Source organism: Penicillium psychrofluorescens (assembly GCF_964197705.1).
Source record: "Penicillium psychrofluorescens genome assembly, chromosome: 4".
Taxonomy (NCBI): Eukaryota; Fungi; Ascomycota; class Eurotiomycetes; order Eurotiales; family Aspergillaceae; genus Penicillium; species Penicillium psychrofluorescens.
In genome coordinates, this window is record NC_133442.1 from 644356 (window position 1) to 658219 (window position 13864).

At 55.2% G+C, this 13864-nt stretch overlaps 7 protein-coding genes across 7 annotated transcripts; 4 read left to right on the plus strand and 3 right to left on the minus strand.

The window, feature by feature from the left end:
• Positions 1–767: 767 nt before the first annotated feature.
• PFLUO_LOCUS5965 (uncharacterized protein) lies at positions 768–1793 on the plus strand (the record flags this gene model as incomplete). Its single annotated transcript, XM_073783463.1, has 1 exon — positions 768–1793. One exon carries the CDS (start codon positions 768–770, stop codon positions 1791–1793), a length of 1026 nt encoding a protein of 341 aa, XP_073640016.1.
• A 736-nt stretch (positions 1794–2529) lies between these two features.
• PFLUO_LOCUS5966 (uncharacterized protein) lies at positions 2530–4689 on the plus strand (the record flags this gene model as incomplete). The annotated part of the gene is made up of 2 exons (XM_073783464.1): positions 2530–3174; positions 3235–4689. 2 exons carry the CDS (start codon positions 2530–2532, stop codon positions 4687–4689), a joined length of 2100 nt encoding a protein of 699 aa, XP_073640017.1.
• A 260-nt stretch (positions 4690–4949) lies between these two features.
• Positions 4950–7734, plus strand: PFLUO_LOCUS5967 (Putative ATPase; the record flags this gene model as incomplete). Its single annotated transcript, XM_073783465.1, has 4 exons — positions 4950–5171; positions 5231–6025; positions 6079–6829; positions 6884–7734. The coding sequence occupies 4 exons, from the start codon at positions 4950–4952 to the stop codon at positions 7732–7734; spliced, it is 2619 nt and encodes an 872-aa protein (XP_073640018.1).
• A 456-nt stretch (positions 7735–8190) lies between these two features.
• PFLUO_LOCUS5968 (endocytosis defective- protein) lies at positions 8191–9514 on the minus strand (the record flags this gene model as incomplete). The annotated part of the gene is made up of 3 exons (XM_073783467.1): positions 8191–8927; positions 8981–9215; positions 9275–9514. The coding sequence occupies 3 exons, from the start codon at positions 9512–9514 to the stop codon at positions 8191–8193; spliced, it is 1212 nt and encodes a 403-aa protein (XP_073640019.1).
• A 649-nt stretch (positions 9515–10163) lies between these two features.
• On the minus strand, positions 10164–11097 carry PFLUO_LOCUS5969 (uncharacterized protein; the record flags this gene model as incomplete). Its single annotated transcript, XM_073783468.1, has 3 exons — positions 10164–10498; positions 10553–10608; positions 10661–11097. The coding sequence occupies 3 exons, from the start codon at positions 11095–11097 to the stop codon at positions 10164–10166; spliced, it is 828 nt and encodes a 275-aa protein (XP_073640020.1).
• A 352-nt stretch (positions 11098–11449) lies between these two features.
• On the plus strand, positions 11450–12708 carry PFLUO_LOCUS5970 (uncharacterized protein; the record flags this gene model as incomplete). Its single annotated transcript, XM_073783469.1, has 3 exons — positions 11450–11699; positions 11759–12629; positions 12684–12708. The coding sequence occupies 3 exons, from the start codon at positions 11450–11452 to the stop codon at positions 12706–12708; spliced, it is 1146 nt and encodes a 381-aa protein (XP_073640021.1).
• Positions 12709–12805: 97 nt separating this feature from the next.
• Positions 12806–13342, minus strand: PFLUO_LOCUS5971 (uncharacterized protein; the record flags this gene model as incomplete). Its single annotated transcript, XM_073783470.1, has 1 exon — positions 12806–13342. The coding sequence occupies one exon, from the start codon at positions 13340–13342 to the stop codon at positions 12806–12808; it is 537 nt and encodes a 178-aa protein (XP_073640022.1).
• Positions 13343–13864: the final 522 nt, after the last annotated feature.

Genomic DNA, 13864 nt, shown 5'->3' on the forward strand with positions numbered 1-13864 from the left:
TTCTCTTTGCCATTCAAAAGATTATGTATGCGTCGCTCTCACGGGGTTTGGTTATCAATGGAACTGTGAATTTGTTCGTCGGCTTTTGCTTTCTGTATTGTATGTATTCCAATCAAGCTCGTTACTCGTCTACACGTACATTCTTTTTTCGTAGTATAGAGTTAGGAGATAAGGCCTCCAGGCCACCATCAGGCTCCACATTCAGCCCCATCTCGATCGCCCACATGGCCCGGATATCGCGGAGGTAGCTTCGGACCGGCTGACGGACTCCTGTGTTGGCATGACTCCGCGCGAGGCTGCCAAGGTGGATGACCCATCTTGAGCCTCATGTCTTGGACGGGACTCCGACGTATACGAGTAGTGAGTCACTTTGTCCGATCCGGGTTCAAGGGCGCGTAGAGGACGCGATGTCACATGATGGATATGGCTTGCATTAGCTGGTCTCGGTACAGAAGTCAAAATTATCGACCATCGTCACAATCTGCGGTAGTTCGTGGAATGGCAGCTCTCCCCGCGTCTTACCTAATCCGGAGCTGCGCCAATTCCTGAGTCCATCAACTTCACTGGCTTCTTTCCACGCCCGGACACTGCTGGGTCAATTCTCCTAGTGAGCCCTCCCAGGCAGTCTCCCTGCTCGAGCGGACGCTGTGGGCAATTGCCGCAAGCTCCTTGTCTACTGGAGGGGGACATGCCCATCGCTCTTCCACCGCAACCTACCGCCTCCCTTTCTTTCTGGCCATGACAGGACCAGATCTCCCGCCAGCACAATGTCTCCATTACCGTCTTCCCCACAAGACGCGTCCACGTCGCATGACCTGAGCTCCCTCTATGTGCGGACTCATGAATACTCAGCAGCCCCCAAGTATCCCTCCAACTGGGCAACGCGCTTATATGTTCCCCCGGACAACAACGACTCCTCCGACACCGTGGTGGTTGACAACAAAGTCTTCAACCCGGCCTCCCACACCTTCGCCGATGACGAATTCATCTGCCCGGGCTTCTTCGAGCGCGCCCAGCTCGACGGCTTCACCCGCCGTTTCAGCCACTCGCAATGGAGCTACGGGATGCGCCGCGAGGCTCAGCCCGTGCTTCCGTTCCTCTCGCTAGGCCCGTCGTCCTGTCTGCGCGAGCGTGCTGCTCTGCGCACCCAGGGGTTCACTCTGCTGCTGGCTATTCGCAATCGACATTTGGCGCAGGCGCGTCTGGTGTCCGGCGACAAGGCCGCCACCGAGATCGGGATTATGGCCGACACGGTCGATGTCCTCGACAACCAAGAACTGATCTCTGCATTTCCGCGTGCGATCCGGCGCATCAATGACCACCTCGCTGGGGTCGACGGCTCGCCCGCTTCCACAACGCCAGAGCACAAAAAGAAAGTGCTCATCTTCTGCGAATCGGGCAACGAGCGCTCCGCCAGCGTCGTGATTGCTTATCTCATGGTCATGCTGAACATGGACGCCGCGCACGCCACACACATGATCCAGCAGCACCGCTTCTGCGTGTCGATTGAAGATCCCCTGAAGCGTGTCCTCGTTGCCTTCGAGTCCATCCTCGTCGCCAAGCGCGACGTCGAGCACACCCGCCGCACGTCCATTCCCTCTGCCGCCGCGCCTACACATCTCGCGCCCCCGCCGATGCCTATGCCATTGGCTAAGAAACGAAGTTTTCAGGACAGGATTTATGATGATGATGATCATGATCAGGTCATGGCGGATAGTGAGATGGACCTGGATGGCGAGGAGTTACACGAGGAGCGCAGGCCTATCGCGCCGTTCCAAGATCGTGTGGTCTAGCTTAGGGATTTGGCAAGATCTCTTTCTTGCTTTCTTTGATGCTGTCCAAAGAAGAGGCGAGGTTGACTGGCAGAGCCATTGACATATATTACCGAATAGCGATAGACGCTTTAGCTTTAGTTGCTACTGACTTGACTGACTGGGATTGCATATTCAGCACGGCGGATCGAAGGGGAACGGCGCAGTGGACTTTTTCTTTTTGCTGGCTATCAGCCCTTCTGATTCTTTCTCTCCTTTCTTGACGGAAATACCCAACCCATGCTGCTGTTTTTTGGATCTTCTTTTTCTAATTGTAGTTCGTTCTGTAATGTTTGTGTAGACGCCGTCTACGCTCTACAAGTAGCGAGAGACAGGCATATCTATCTTGCGTGATGGATATTTTGATATTCACTCTGCCCACCTCTCTCTCGGTTTCTGCCTTCGACACTGTCCATCTTTTTCTCTTTCTCGCCTGCCTGCCTCTCTCCAAGCCTACGTGAACCCGAGTCTTCGAGTCTGCCATCCACATACACTGCTTCTCACACGTCCTCTCATTTGATATCCCCAGCCGTCCACCCACCACCCTCTCTCTGCCTCATGAACACACACCTGGGCATACTCTATCTTCCAAGAGCGCTCATAACTTCACAACCATGCATCCAACCGCGTCCCAGACCCTCACCTGAACACACCCTCCCTTCCAATAACATCCTCACACAACCATAACCCATCCATCTACCTCCTCAACCCCACAACAATGAACAGCGGCTATAACCTCCGCGCGCAAATCCACGCCCCCCAGCGCTTCTGCGAAGCAGACTTCGAGGGCTCCGCCAAAACACCAACTGCCGCAGTCCTGCAGTCCATGCGCCGTGCCCGTTCACAATCCGAAGATGGAGATGATGACACTCTATTATTTTCGCTGCCAGATGCAGACTCTCGCAGCACGCGAGGATATCTGATCTCGCAGCGTGCGCCGCGAATCGTTCCGTTTGACCCGAATCTAGAGCCGGCGGCGTTTCCGAGTTTGAAGGATCCGCAGGTGGCACGGAACGGAAATCATGCGAATGGCCAGGAGAAGCAGCAGACGCTACAGCAACAGCAGGGCTCTTGCTCGATCCAGAGTGGAGAGAGATGTAATGGTGCTTCCAGGGCTGATTGCAATGGTGTCGGTTGGCAGGATGTGCCGATGGATGAGGTGGATAACCGGGCTGCTAGTAACTCGGCATTGAATACTGTTTATGCGAGCAATATGGCGCTCATGTCTGGCGCCAATGCCAAAAGACCAGAGACTGTGCGTGCGGACATGAACCAGAAAGGGTCCACTCCAGAGCCACTCTTGGACTTGGAAGACAGTGATCTTGAAGAACGAGTTGATGCATCAGAGGTGCTTCTCGCCAAGGTAAGTATGCGGTCCACCCATGTCAGTGTGGGTTATAGTCTGATTACAGGTGATTCTCAGACCCGCAACCCCAAATGGAGCGACCTGACCCCAGCCGTGCAGGTGGAAATCCTTGAGAACCTCCTCCAAATCGGCTGCTGGCGCACCACATCCCACAAGCTCGGGCTCGGACTAGAGGATCGCAAGAAACTTACCACGTATCTGAACACGCGTAACCAGCAGATCGCTCGCGAGAACAAGCAATTGGGTGCCATGCGGACCAACCAGCTGCGCGCACTGCTGCGCGTCGACCACAGCATCCTGAAAAGAACGGGTCCGCCGCCGCATCTGGTGATCAACAAGGCCTTTCGCCAGACGACGCGCTGTCTGCGCGAGCTTTGCCATACAGACCTGTTGATGTGCCGCGCTGCGGATATTCTGGCCGCCAGACAGTTCCTGCACCAGCGAGGTATCCCGCGTCGGTTCGCAGGGGATTGGGGCAATAGCCTGGTGGTGCTGCGGGAGTCGGAGGGTGATGGTCTTGAGCCGGAGACGTTTGAGTGGAAGGAAGATCTGGCTCGGGATCTGAAGAGATTGGATGAGGCTGATGGCAATACGAACGGCGTTCACAAAGACAACATCACCATCGAACGGAAGGACTTCATCGACACCATCGGCTTGGAGAGCACCGTCAACCCCAAAGACCTGATTCGACGCCCCGAGGATGCAGAGGCGATGTTGGACTGGGGTCGGTACTTTCCACATTGGCAACCATACCCCACACCCAACCCCAAGCGCCGCCGTGGCGGCCTGGTTCGGCTGCAGGTTGGAGTGCAGGGTGCGGCGCAGATCCAGGACATGCAAGAGAATCGGGCTAAGGTCCGGCCACGGACGCAACGCTCGCAAATGTCGTCTCCGCCGGCCCGTCTTGAAGCGACGCCGTCCAAGGTGTGCGATAACAGTCATACATTCGGCCAGTTAAGCCAGGCCATCGCCATGTCTCTGCCGCCGCCGACACAGATGCCTCTGGCACGGACTCTCGGCGGTAGATGGTCTCTTAACGCCGCGAACCCAGCGATTAGCCAAGCCCGATACAGACAGCAGATCGAGCAGGCCCGGCTTGAATCCCAGCAGCGGAAGGAGGAAAGTGACAAGATTGCTGCACCGCTCTTCGCGAAAGGACCTCCAGTCGCCGGATCACGGGCTCCATCACGGGCTCCGTTCAAGCCCACTGTAGAGGATGTTCCGTCGAGCGCGATGAGGGTGTCTCAGATGGCCAATCGGGGACACCCCATCCAACAAAATGACAGAGAGGAAGCCATCTGGAGAGATCTGCAGGAGACCCTGAGGGCTGATCTTGCGGGTTGCGAGGAAGCGGACTGGGCATTTATCCATGAAGGGTTCGTGATCCCCGACGAAGACCCGGCGATGATGGACGTGGACGAGGTGAGTGAGGAGATGGACATAACGGAGATGGCTGCACAGTACACCAGTGATAGCGAGGCATCTCTCTCCGATGCTTCCTCGTCGATCTAGTCACCTAGTTTAGATCTCGCCGTCATCTGTATGTAGTTGCACCCAGAGTCCATTTAAGCCTGGCCCGTGCGCCGACGCGCCTACCCGCGCCTCGCGTCTTTCTTTCTTGGTTGTTCTTTCCATCGCGATCTAGTTCGGATGAGACCAAGGAACATCAACAAACAGGGCGAACGGAATTCCTCCTTGGATGACGTACTTGCTTGCCATAAGGTAGCCCTTCCCGATCGATCTCGATCTCTCGATATTCCCTCCCACCCGCCATGTCGGCCTCAGATTCGCCCATCACCCCCACCGACTCCTGGGCTGGCACTCACCAGCCCGAATCAACCGTCCCATCCTCGCCAATGACTGAAGACCAGGATACGAAGCTGTCCGCCGAGAAGGAATCTGGCCAGGAACATGAATCGGCCGAAGGCATCGATGACACGGAAGGGATGGACAGTAAGGCCAAGGCGCTCATGCATCTCTTGAAGACGAGTTCTGTATGTCTCCCCCATTATTTTCAGTGGTCTCAGTCTAACCTTTGTTGGTTTGCGCGTAGGTGTTTGTGGCTATCATGTCCGAAAAAATGAAGAAGCAGCAAGAGGACGCCCATCTGGCAGCGATCAAGCAGCAGCAAGCAGCCCCGGAGCAGAAACAAACGAAGCCTGTCGCCGTTGAGAGACGAGCGACGCGGAACGCTAAAGCGACTGAGCAACCTCCAGCCGACAAATCCACACAGCCCTCGGGGTCGAAGCGCGGCCGTCCAAAGAAAGCAACGCCGGCGGACAGCAAGATTTCCTCATTCTTTAAGAAAGCAGACGTGGAGGTGACAGAAGATAACCCCACAGTGCAGGAGGCCCTTGAGCAGGCTGCGGACGAATTGGAAGCAAACCCCACGGCCCTCGGTGAGCAGGACCTGGTTGCTACAAAGCAGCCGGGGCTGATCACGGGTGGAAAGATGCGCAAATACCAGCTGGAAGGACTGGAGTGGCTGAAATCGCTCTACTCGAACGGTCTCTGTGGAATTCTGGCCGACGAGATGGGTCTCGGAAAGACTGTTCAGGCAATCTCGATAATTGCCTTTTTGAAAGAAAATCAAGCATCTGGACCTTTCCTTGTCGTGGCTCCGCTGAGCACGCTGAGCAACTGGATAGATGAATTTGCCCGATGGACGCCTTCGATCTCGACCGTTCTCTACCATGGGGACAAGGAAGAGCGAGCGGATCTCAGGTCAAAGCACATGAAGATGCGGGATCAGGCCAAGATGGACTTCCCTGTTGTGTGTACTTCGTACGACATTTGCATGAATGATCGCAAGTTCCTGGCGCAGTATCAATGGCGGTACATCATTGTGGTGAGTTTCATTCTTCGTGGCGAGTATGATTGGTAACTGACCCGAATATCAAGGACGAGGGACATCGCCTGAAGAACATGAACTGCCGTCTTATTAAAGAACTGCTCACTTACAACTCAGCAAACCGCTTGCTGATCACAGGCACTCCTTTACAAAACAACATCTCCGAGCTGTGGTCTTTACTGCACTTCCTCCTTCCGGAGGTGTTTAACGATCTCAACAGCTTTGAGAGCTGGTTTGACTTTTCCTCTGTGTTGGATAACAGAGGCCAGGCTGATGTGGTTGAGCGCCGAAAACGCAATTTGGTTACCACGATGCATGCAATCCTCAAGCCGTTTCTTCTGCGACGTCTCAAGACTGACGTGGAGACTTCTCTGCCCAAGAAGCGAGAATACATCCTGTACGCCCCGCTGACGGCAGAGCAGAAGGACCTCTATCGTGAGATTCTCAATGGAACCGGCCGGCAGTACCTCGAGGGACAGGCATTTGAAAGATTGGCGGCTAAGAGTGAGAGTCTATCGCGTCCCATGAGCCGCAAGCGCAGCCGTGAGAGCAGTGATGCCAGCTCTCTTCCTAACAAGAGCGTGAAATCGAGCCGTTCCGCCACGCCAGCGAGTGTGAGTACGGCTAGCTCGATTCGTCGGCGTCGAAGTGTTCGGCATTCTTACAAAGAAGAGAGTGACCGTGCTTTTGACGCCAAGCTGCGCAAGTTGGAGAAGGGAATTGAGGATGAGCCGGAGAATGTCGAGCAAAGCGAGACTGAACTCGAGGAATTGGAAAGGGCCAAGACAATCAAGCTTGCCAGTACGTATCTGCCACGACGCTGAAGTAACTGCGACAGCTAATTCATCCCAACAGAAAAAGAGATTGGACAAAAGAAAATGCAGAACCCAATCATGCAAGCACGTCTAGCATGCAACTCGCCTCACAATTTCTACTGGCCTTGGACAGACGAATCATCACGCGTTGATGAGACTCTCGTGTCAGCATCCGGGAAAATGCTCCTGCTGGACCGCCTGATTCCCTTCCTCCTGAAGAAAGGCCACAAGATTTTGATCTTCTCCCAGTTCAAGACGCAGCTGGACATCTTGGAAGACTGGGCCAGGGATCTTCGGTCCTACAAGTGCTGCCGCATCGACGGAGCAATCGCGCAGGCAGATCGTCAAGCCCAGATCAAGGCCTTCAACACAAACCCGAAGCACAAGATCTTCCTCCTGAGCACTCGCGCCGGCGGTCAGGGCATCAACCTCGTCGCGGCCGACACAGTCATCCTCTTCGACTCCGACTGGAACCCGCAGCAGGACCTGCAAGCCCAAGACCGTGCTCACCGCATTGGTCAAAAGAAGCCTGTGATTGTATACCGGCTGGCGACGAAAGGGACAGTCGAGCAGACGCTGCTCGAAAAGGCAGACTCCAAGCGCCGCCTCGAGCGCCTGGTGATCCAGAAGGGAAAGTTTCGCTCCCTCCTGGAGACCGGTGCTACCGCCCAGGACGTGGATGAGCTGCGGAAGGTCCTCGGCGAAGACGAGTTCGAGCGCTTCGAGACGGGCGCGAATCCCGAGTCTATTCTCTCCGATAAAGACCTGGATATCCTTACTGACCGGAGTGAGGAGGCGTATCTCCGCGCTGAGAAGGGGTTAGACCGGACTGGCCATGCATTTGTAGCTGTTGAGACGAAGAAGGATGGTGGCGAGACTCTCATGGCGTGAGGCCGAGCGAATCTTGATATCCTTTTCGTTCGTGATGTTTGAGCTTGGTGGTGTTCTAGATTTTACCTGATTGGCAGTCTTCGGCTGTACTCTACTTGCTTATTTGGGACATTTTATTGGCGTTGAGGTCAGCGTTGATCCTGGGATGGATTGTCGGCGTGGTTTTGCTGTTTTGCTGTTTTGCATTGCGATGCGCAAGGGCAGATCGGATAGATATCTGTGTACTATTAGATGATCTCCAGATAGGTCACAATGATATCAACGGATGGATTTTATTCAAAAGGTTATGCTGCTGCTATGGCCATGCAAAACAACAATCCAAAAAAAGCACATGAGAATGATCCATCAAGCGCCTAGAGCTCCTCGCCAGGGGTGGTGGCTGTACAGACCAGAGCAAACGAAAAGGAGGGGGAAAGATTCATATGTGCGGTCGAATGAACGCAACAGATACAAGAATCATCGGCGTCTCGCGTCTTCGATCTGCCGGCGCACATCAGACAGGACGTCCCCGCGCTGCGCCAGATGGCTCTTCAAGCCCTCGACCTGCTCGCCGACAGTCTTGACATCCTCCCGCAGACGCTCGAGATCCTGACCATCCTTAGTCCTCCCCACGCCCTCGCGTAATTCCCGCAGTTCCCGCTCCTTATACTCGAGCAACTGCAGCGCCTCTTTCTTGATAAGCACCCAATTCGGCCGGCCATCGTTCCGCGGCCGATCACGACGCGTATCAGTCGCCTGATTCGCCGAGTTCAGCTTGGTCTCCAGCTCCGCCAGCTCCCGCCGCAGCCGGACCTTCTCCCACTCCTCGTCCTGGATGGTGTCGCTGAAATCCGTGCCCTTGGGCTGGTAGCTGCCCTTGCCACCCACGCCCAACCGGCTGAGATATGTGTCGCCGAATTTGGTCTTGCGCCCTGTGCGCGTCTCGGTGCCGCCGTCGGTGCCGTAGCGCTGGGCCGGCAGCGCGTTGTCGAGTTGGTAGTCGATTTGGTTGCTCTCGAAGGAGGCGCGCAGCGACGCGGGGATGCTTCGCGGGATGCGGAAGCCTTCGTGTCGGTAGTTGAGGATGTGGAGGAAGGCGAGCGTGGCGTCTTTGTTGATGGCGCCGCTGGCGGAGGGGTTGACGAGGTTCCAGGCGGAGCGGACGTCGGTGTCGGGGACGTCGAGGGATTCGTAGAGTGGCTGGAGCGATTCAACTGGGTTATGCGTCAGCCAATTGCTTCTGTCAAAACGAAAGCAAACAACTCACAAGTAGTCTCGCCACGAGGGTTGCGGTTTGCGCTGTAGATCTCCTCGTACTTGGCCCTGTCGCCGGGATTCATGTACCAGTCAAAGCCATCCTTCAGGCCCAGCGAGTCGTCTTCGTCCTCTATGCGCTCGAACTGCTCAGGGCGGCTACTCAGGGCACGCGTTGCATGCACCAGGTGCGACTTTGACTCTGGGACCAGCCAGTCCGGCAGCACGGCGGGCACTTCTTGCAATTCCTATGTTCCCAAAGCGTCAGCGAGACACTTTTTTTCCGTAACACGCACACAATACATACCCCATTGACAAGATCAAAGACCAGGCGCATCGCGACGCAGAACTCCTCGAAATCTAGCTCTCCGTCACCGTCCACGTCGGCAATGTCCCACACCTTCTCGAGCTGGTCATCGCGCAGCCGGCTGTTCCTCAGCACGGAGGCGGCCTGCGAGCTGTTTAAGCGCGTCTGCCCGCCGGCAAGGGAGGCGAAGATCTCCCAGTACCGCTCGATCTCCCATTGCTCGATCTTCTTGGACGACATGGTGGCGGGGTGGATGGGGAGTGGGAGAAGGTGAGAGGAACTGGGGCAATGACGGGGGCGGTCGGACTTAGGTACTTCCGCGGGGACCTGACCATAGTGAATGGAGTGGAGAGCAACAACGGTGAACTAGAGAAGTGAAAAGAATTTATTGCCTCCCATAATATGGGACTGGGCGTAAACAATGGAGCTGCAGAAATCGTCTCATACAAAGAGGTGAATTGTGCCCTAATTAGTGTACTTAATTCTACTATTCTGCTCTATATATTTCGTGGGATCCCGAGGTCCAGGAGCACCCCATAACATAACGGCGAAGTGAACCGCCTATTCTTTAGCTCATTATCAAAGGCATTGGATCCGTCGTTTTAACTATTAGCGGTATAGCCAGGCTTCTCGTTTATCTTAGGGAGTAGTCGAATCTCAGCTTCGACCCAAGAATTGGGAGACTGAGCAAGCGCTCAAAACTTCAGAAGAGCTCATCAGATTGATCAGAGTCTACGCTGGTACTGCGTAAGTTGGTGCAATACAGGATTTAGTTGTTGTTCTTCGTCTTGTTTTATATTCAGTTGGAACAGAAGTAGCAAGAGGAGCAGATCAATGGACAATGAGAGTCTATCTATATTACATGTGTGAGTGGAATAGATCGATGTCTTCAGCGACTCTTCTTGTCAGCTTCAGCTTTCGCCTTCTGCTCTTGCTGTGCTTTGAGCTGCCCGCTGACCTGGACAATGGCCCGCTCCGCCTCCAATGCCAGCTCGGGCGCCTCCAAAATTGACGCCAGCTTCTTCGCATCGGACATCTTCAGTAACACCCGGTCATCGCTCTGCTCCACGTCCTCGACCATCTCGGACGGCGGGGTATCGATCTGGGTATCGTCGAGCGCATACGATGCGCGCTTGGCGTATAGCCGTTCCAACTCGGGGAGGGATATAGGGTTGAGAAGGCCGTTTTGGACCAGATATTCCAAGTGTCTCGAGCCGTTCAATGCTGCAGATGACACGGGTCAGCATGATACGTATCAACAAAGAAGGCAGCACCAACCTCGCCAATGGGACCAGCCTCGGTAGACTAAATAAAAGAAGGGGATATTCGGGACTCTGCATCATCTCCATCAGCACGGGCGACCGCAAGATTCCAAAGAGCACATACATGGGAATCAACCCCAGCGGCGCAGTTATCGGCGCGGCCGCAAAGCTCCACCACATCTTCTTGCGATGCAATTCCTGCCTGTCCGTGGCAATCGCTCCCAGTAGAGCGGGGATGCGGCTCAATCGCACCGAGTTGCCCGGGAAGAGCACATCAATCTTGTGGGTGCCATACTGGTCATCCAGACGCCGCTGTGCACTGAGCGAAGGGATGCTCTTCAGCCCCCATTCTTCATATGGGATGCGCTGTTGCATCCGATTCCCCCAGTGGACGAGATGCTTCTTCCAGCCTTTGTCGGCTTCCTCCCAGCTGGCCCAGGTCTGAGCGGCTTTGCTGGTGACCCGGTCCAGCAGGGACAGCTCCTTGGGCCGATCCCTCCGCAGTGGCCGAGCATAGATCAGCGCCCGTCTCGTCGAGATTGGGATCAAGAAGAGGCGCATAATAGCGACTAGGGGCGGAGAGTAGGAACTACCTGTCGAGAACAAGTAGCATGTCTTTGGTTGATAGTAAACGAGTTGGCCAAGGAAGTGGCAGAACCCAAACCGCCCGCCCGGGGCTACACGTCATTCTGCACCTTCCTTTGGCCCAGAGCTTCTGCCCGGCTTGATTTCTCACTCATTCGCTTGTTCTTCTTTCGGTCGTGTTTCTTTTGTTTCTGTTGCATATTTTACTCGCCTATCGGTACTCGCACTTGGCAGGCACCGGGTGATGCGGTCGCCTGGGCTCAATTAAGCTGCATCCTCCCAGTTCAGCTGGATTCGCGTCGCTTGCTTCCTTCCTCCATCGCCGGCCATGACTGAAATCCAGGGCGCCCAGGCCGAGAATGGCACTGGGCGCGTCTTTGAAGAGAAGCTGTCGGAGAAAATGCCCATTCCTTCAGGTCCAGGTCCCCCAGCCGCGCCTCTCAACCAGTTGAGCATCGATACCCAGGCGGGTGAGATGGTTCGCAACAGCGCCTCGGAGTACTCGGCACGGCGCACTTCAGAGGGACTGATGATCCCGGAGGTCGTGGGGCCCCAGCAGGTTACGCGCACACTGCCCGGTAGGTGATCGGCCCAGTCCGGGAGTGAAGGTGTTTTGACTGACAATGGGTCTACCCAGCATGGATTCGATCAATCGAGATCGAGGCGGACGACGACGACGAAGCAGCCATCACCGATCGCCTGCTTCCCTCCCAATTGAACGACGCGCTTGTCGCTCAACACAACCATTCGCCCTATACGTCCCGACGCGACTTTTCCGAGTCGCGCGATCAGAGGCTGCTCGGAGACGAAAAGTCGACCGCGCAACAACGCGAATCGCGCTGGGTCACATTCTCACGCACGATCCAATACCCTCGGGAGAGAGGGGAAGAGGAGAATCAGGTGACGGCGGAATGGATGGATGAGAACCATGGCGATTTATCGCAGCCATGGCGCGGCCAGCTCCTGGATGGCGACAGCCCGGAATATCCATTGCACACGGCGAGCCGTCGTCGGGATGCCTGGTTCAAGCGCTTCCATAGTACCCTCCTCAAGAGCCCCATTGTGCCTATGGTTCTGCGTCTGACGGTCTGGTGCTTCTCGCTCTCGGCTCTGGCGCTGGGCGGGTCCATCCAGCACATCGCCAACAGCTTGCATCGTACCCAGGGTCCGTCGGCATTGATGGCCATTATCGTTGATGCGGTGGCCTTGGTATATCTCGTTTACATCACGTTTGACGAGTATACGTCCAAACCTCTGGGTCTCCGATCCCCCACCGCCAAAGCACGGCTGATTCTGCTGGATCTCTTCTTCATTGTTTTTGATTCGGCCAATCTGAGCTTGGCATTTGATTCCCTCGCGGAGGTGACTGGCTCTTGCAAGGAGGCCGAGGTCAACCATATGCTAGAGCCAAAGAATACTGATATCTGCACCCGACAAAAAGCTCTTGCATCTGTCCTGTTGGTAGCGCTGCTCGCTTGGCTTATGACATTTGCCATCAGTGTACTCCGGTAAGTCTTGGGCCTTGTGGTGCTGGGACTGCTCCTTTACTGACATCTCCATAGGCTCGTTGAAAGAGTGGCCAAGTGATCGAAGCACATTGCTTTTCTGCTAACCATTTTGAATTTGAGTTGCGAACCTTGCTTCTGCCGACGAAATCAACATTCGGCATAGATTATTTGTACAGCTATACACGCAGAGCTGGTCCATCGTCTCCGTACAGCGGGTCTCTCTTGAACCAGGCCACATTTCGGATGTCCTTGACCTTGTCCTCCTCCCCGGGTTGCCCATAGCACATATCCCACTGCTTCCCGGGAGGATACGCGCCGACCATTTTGAATGGTTCCGCATCCCGGTCCAGGTCATCTAAGAGCCGATGTCCCACACCGGCGGGGACGATGATGAGGTCGCCTCGCTGCACCGTCGGCTCAAAACGGTTTGGATTCTCCTCGCCCCCGAAGCACAGCCGGGCGCGGCCCGAGACCACGCCCAGGACCTCGTGTGTGGTGGAGTGGAAATGGGTCTGGCTGTACATGGTGTAGGCCCATTGCGGTACTACTTCGCCGACCTCTTCCAGACACGTTGAGAGCTGGGAGGATGTTGCATCAAAGGCGCCGTGGTAGATCATGAGTGGGTGGGATTGGATAGAGGTGTTGGGGATGCGGTGCCATTTGGGGATTTGACGCGTGGTTACTTTAATGTTCGACTGTGGGCTGACAGTCATGGTGTTCGGTGGTGGTTGGTGGTTGTTGTAACTATTGTATAGCCAGACCGAGCCATAGCTAATCCAAGCTTGAATATGACGTCATGGCGGATAAACATCCAAGCATACATTTCCACCTGCACAAATATCTTCACACACGACCATGTAGACAGTTGGCGTATGATTCCCAGATAGGCCTGCGAAATGATACAGTCTGGTCACGCAGATGTCTAACAAGTCACTGTAGAAGACGATCGGATGCAACAGCGTTGCCTTGTGACTAAATCCAACAATTTCACCATTCCCGGGTCTAGCAAACCCTCGCTGAAAAAAAGTCTGCTCAACTATCCAGCTTCATCCTCGCCCGTACCAACTGGACATCCCCTGTCTCGCATGAGTTTGTGAGATATCGTCAGGCATTATAATATCCATAGTATCCAAATCCTCGTTACCTGGGCCATACCCTTAGTCAGCACCGACCGCCTGCCCAAAAGTCCCTCCCCGCGCGCCCTTCTTGTCTCTCTCAGCCTCACCCGCCACATC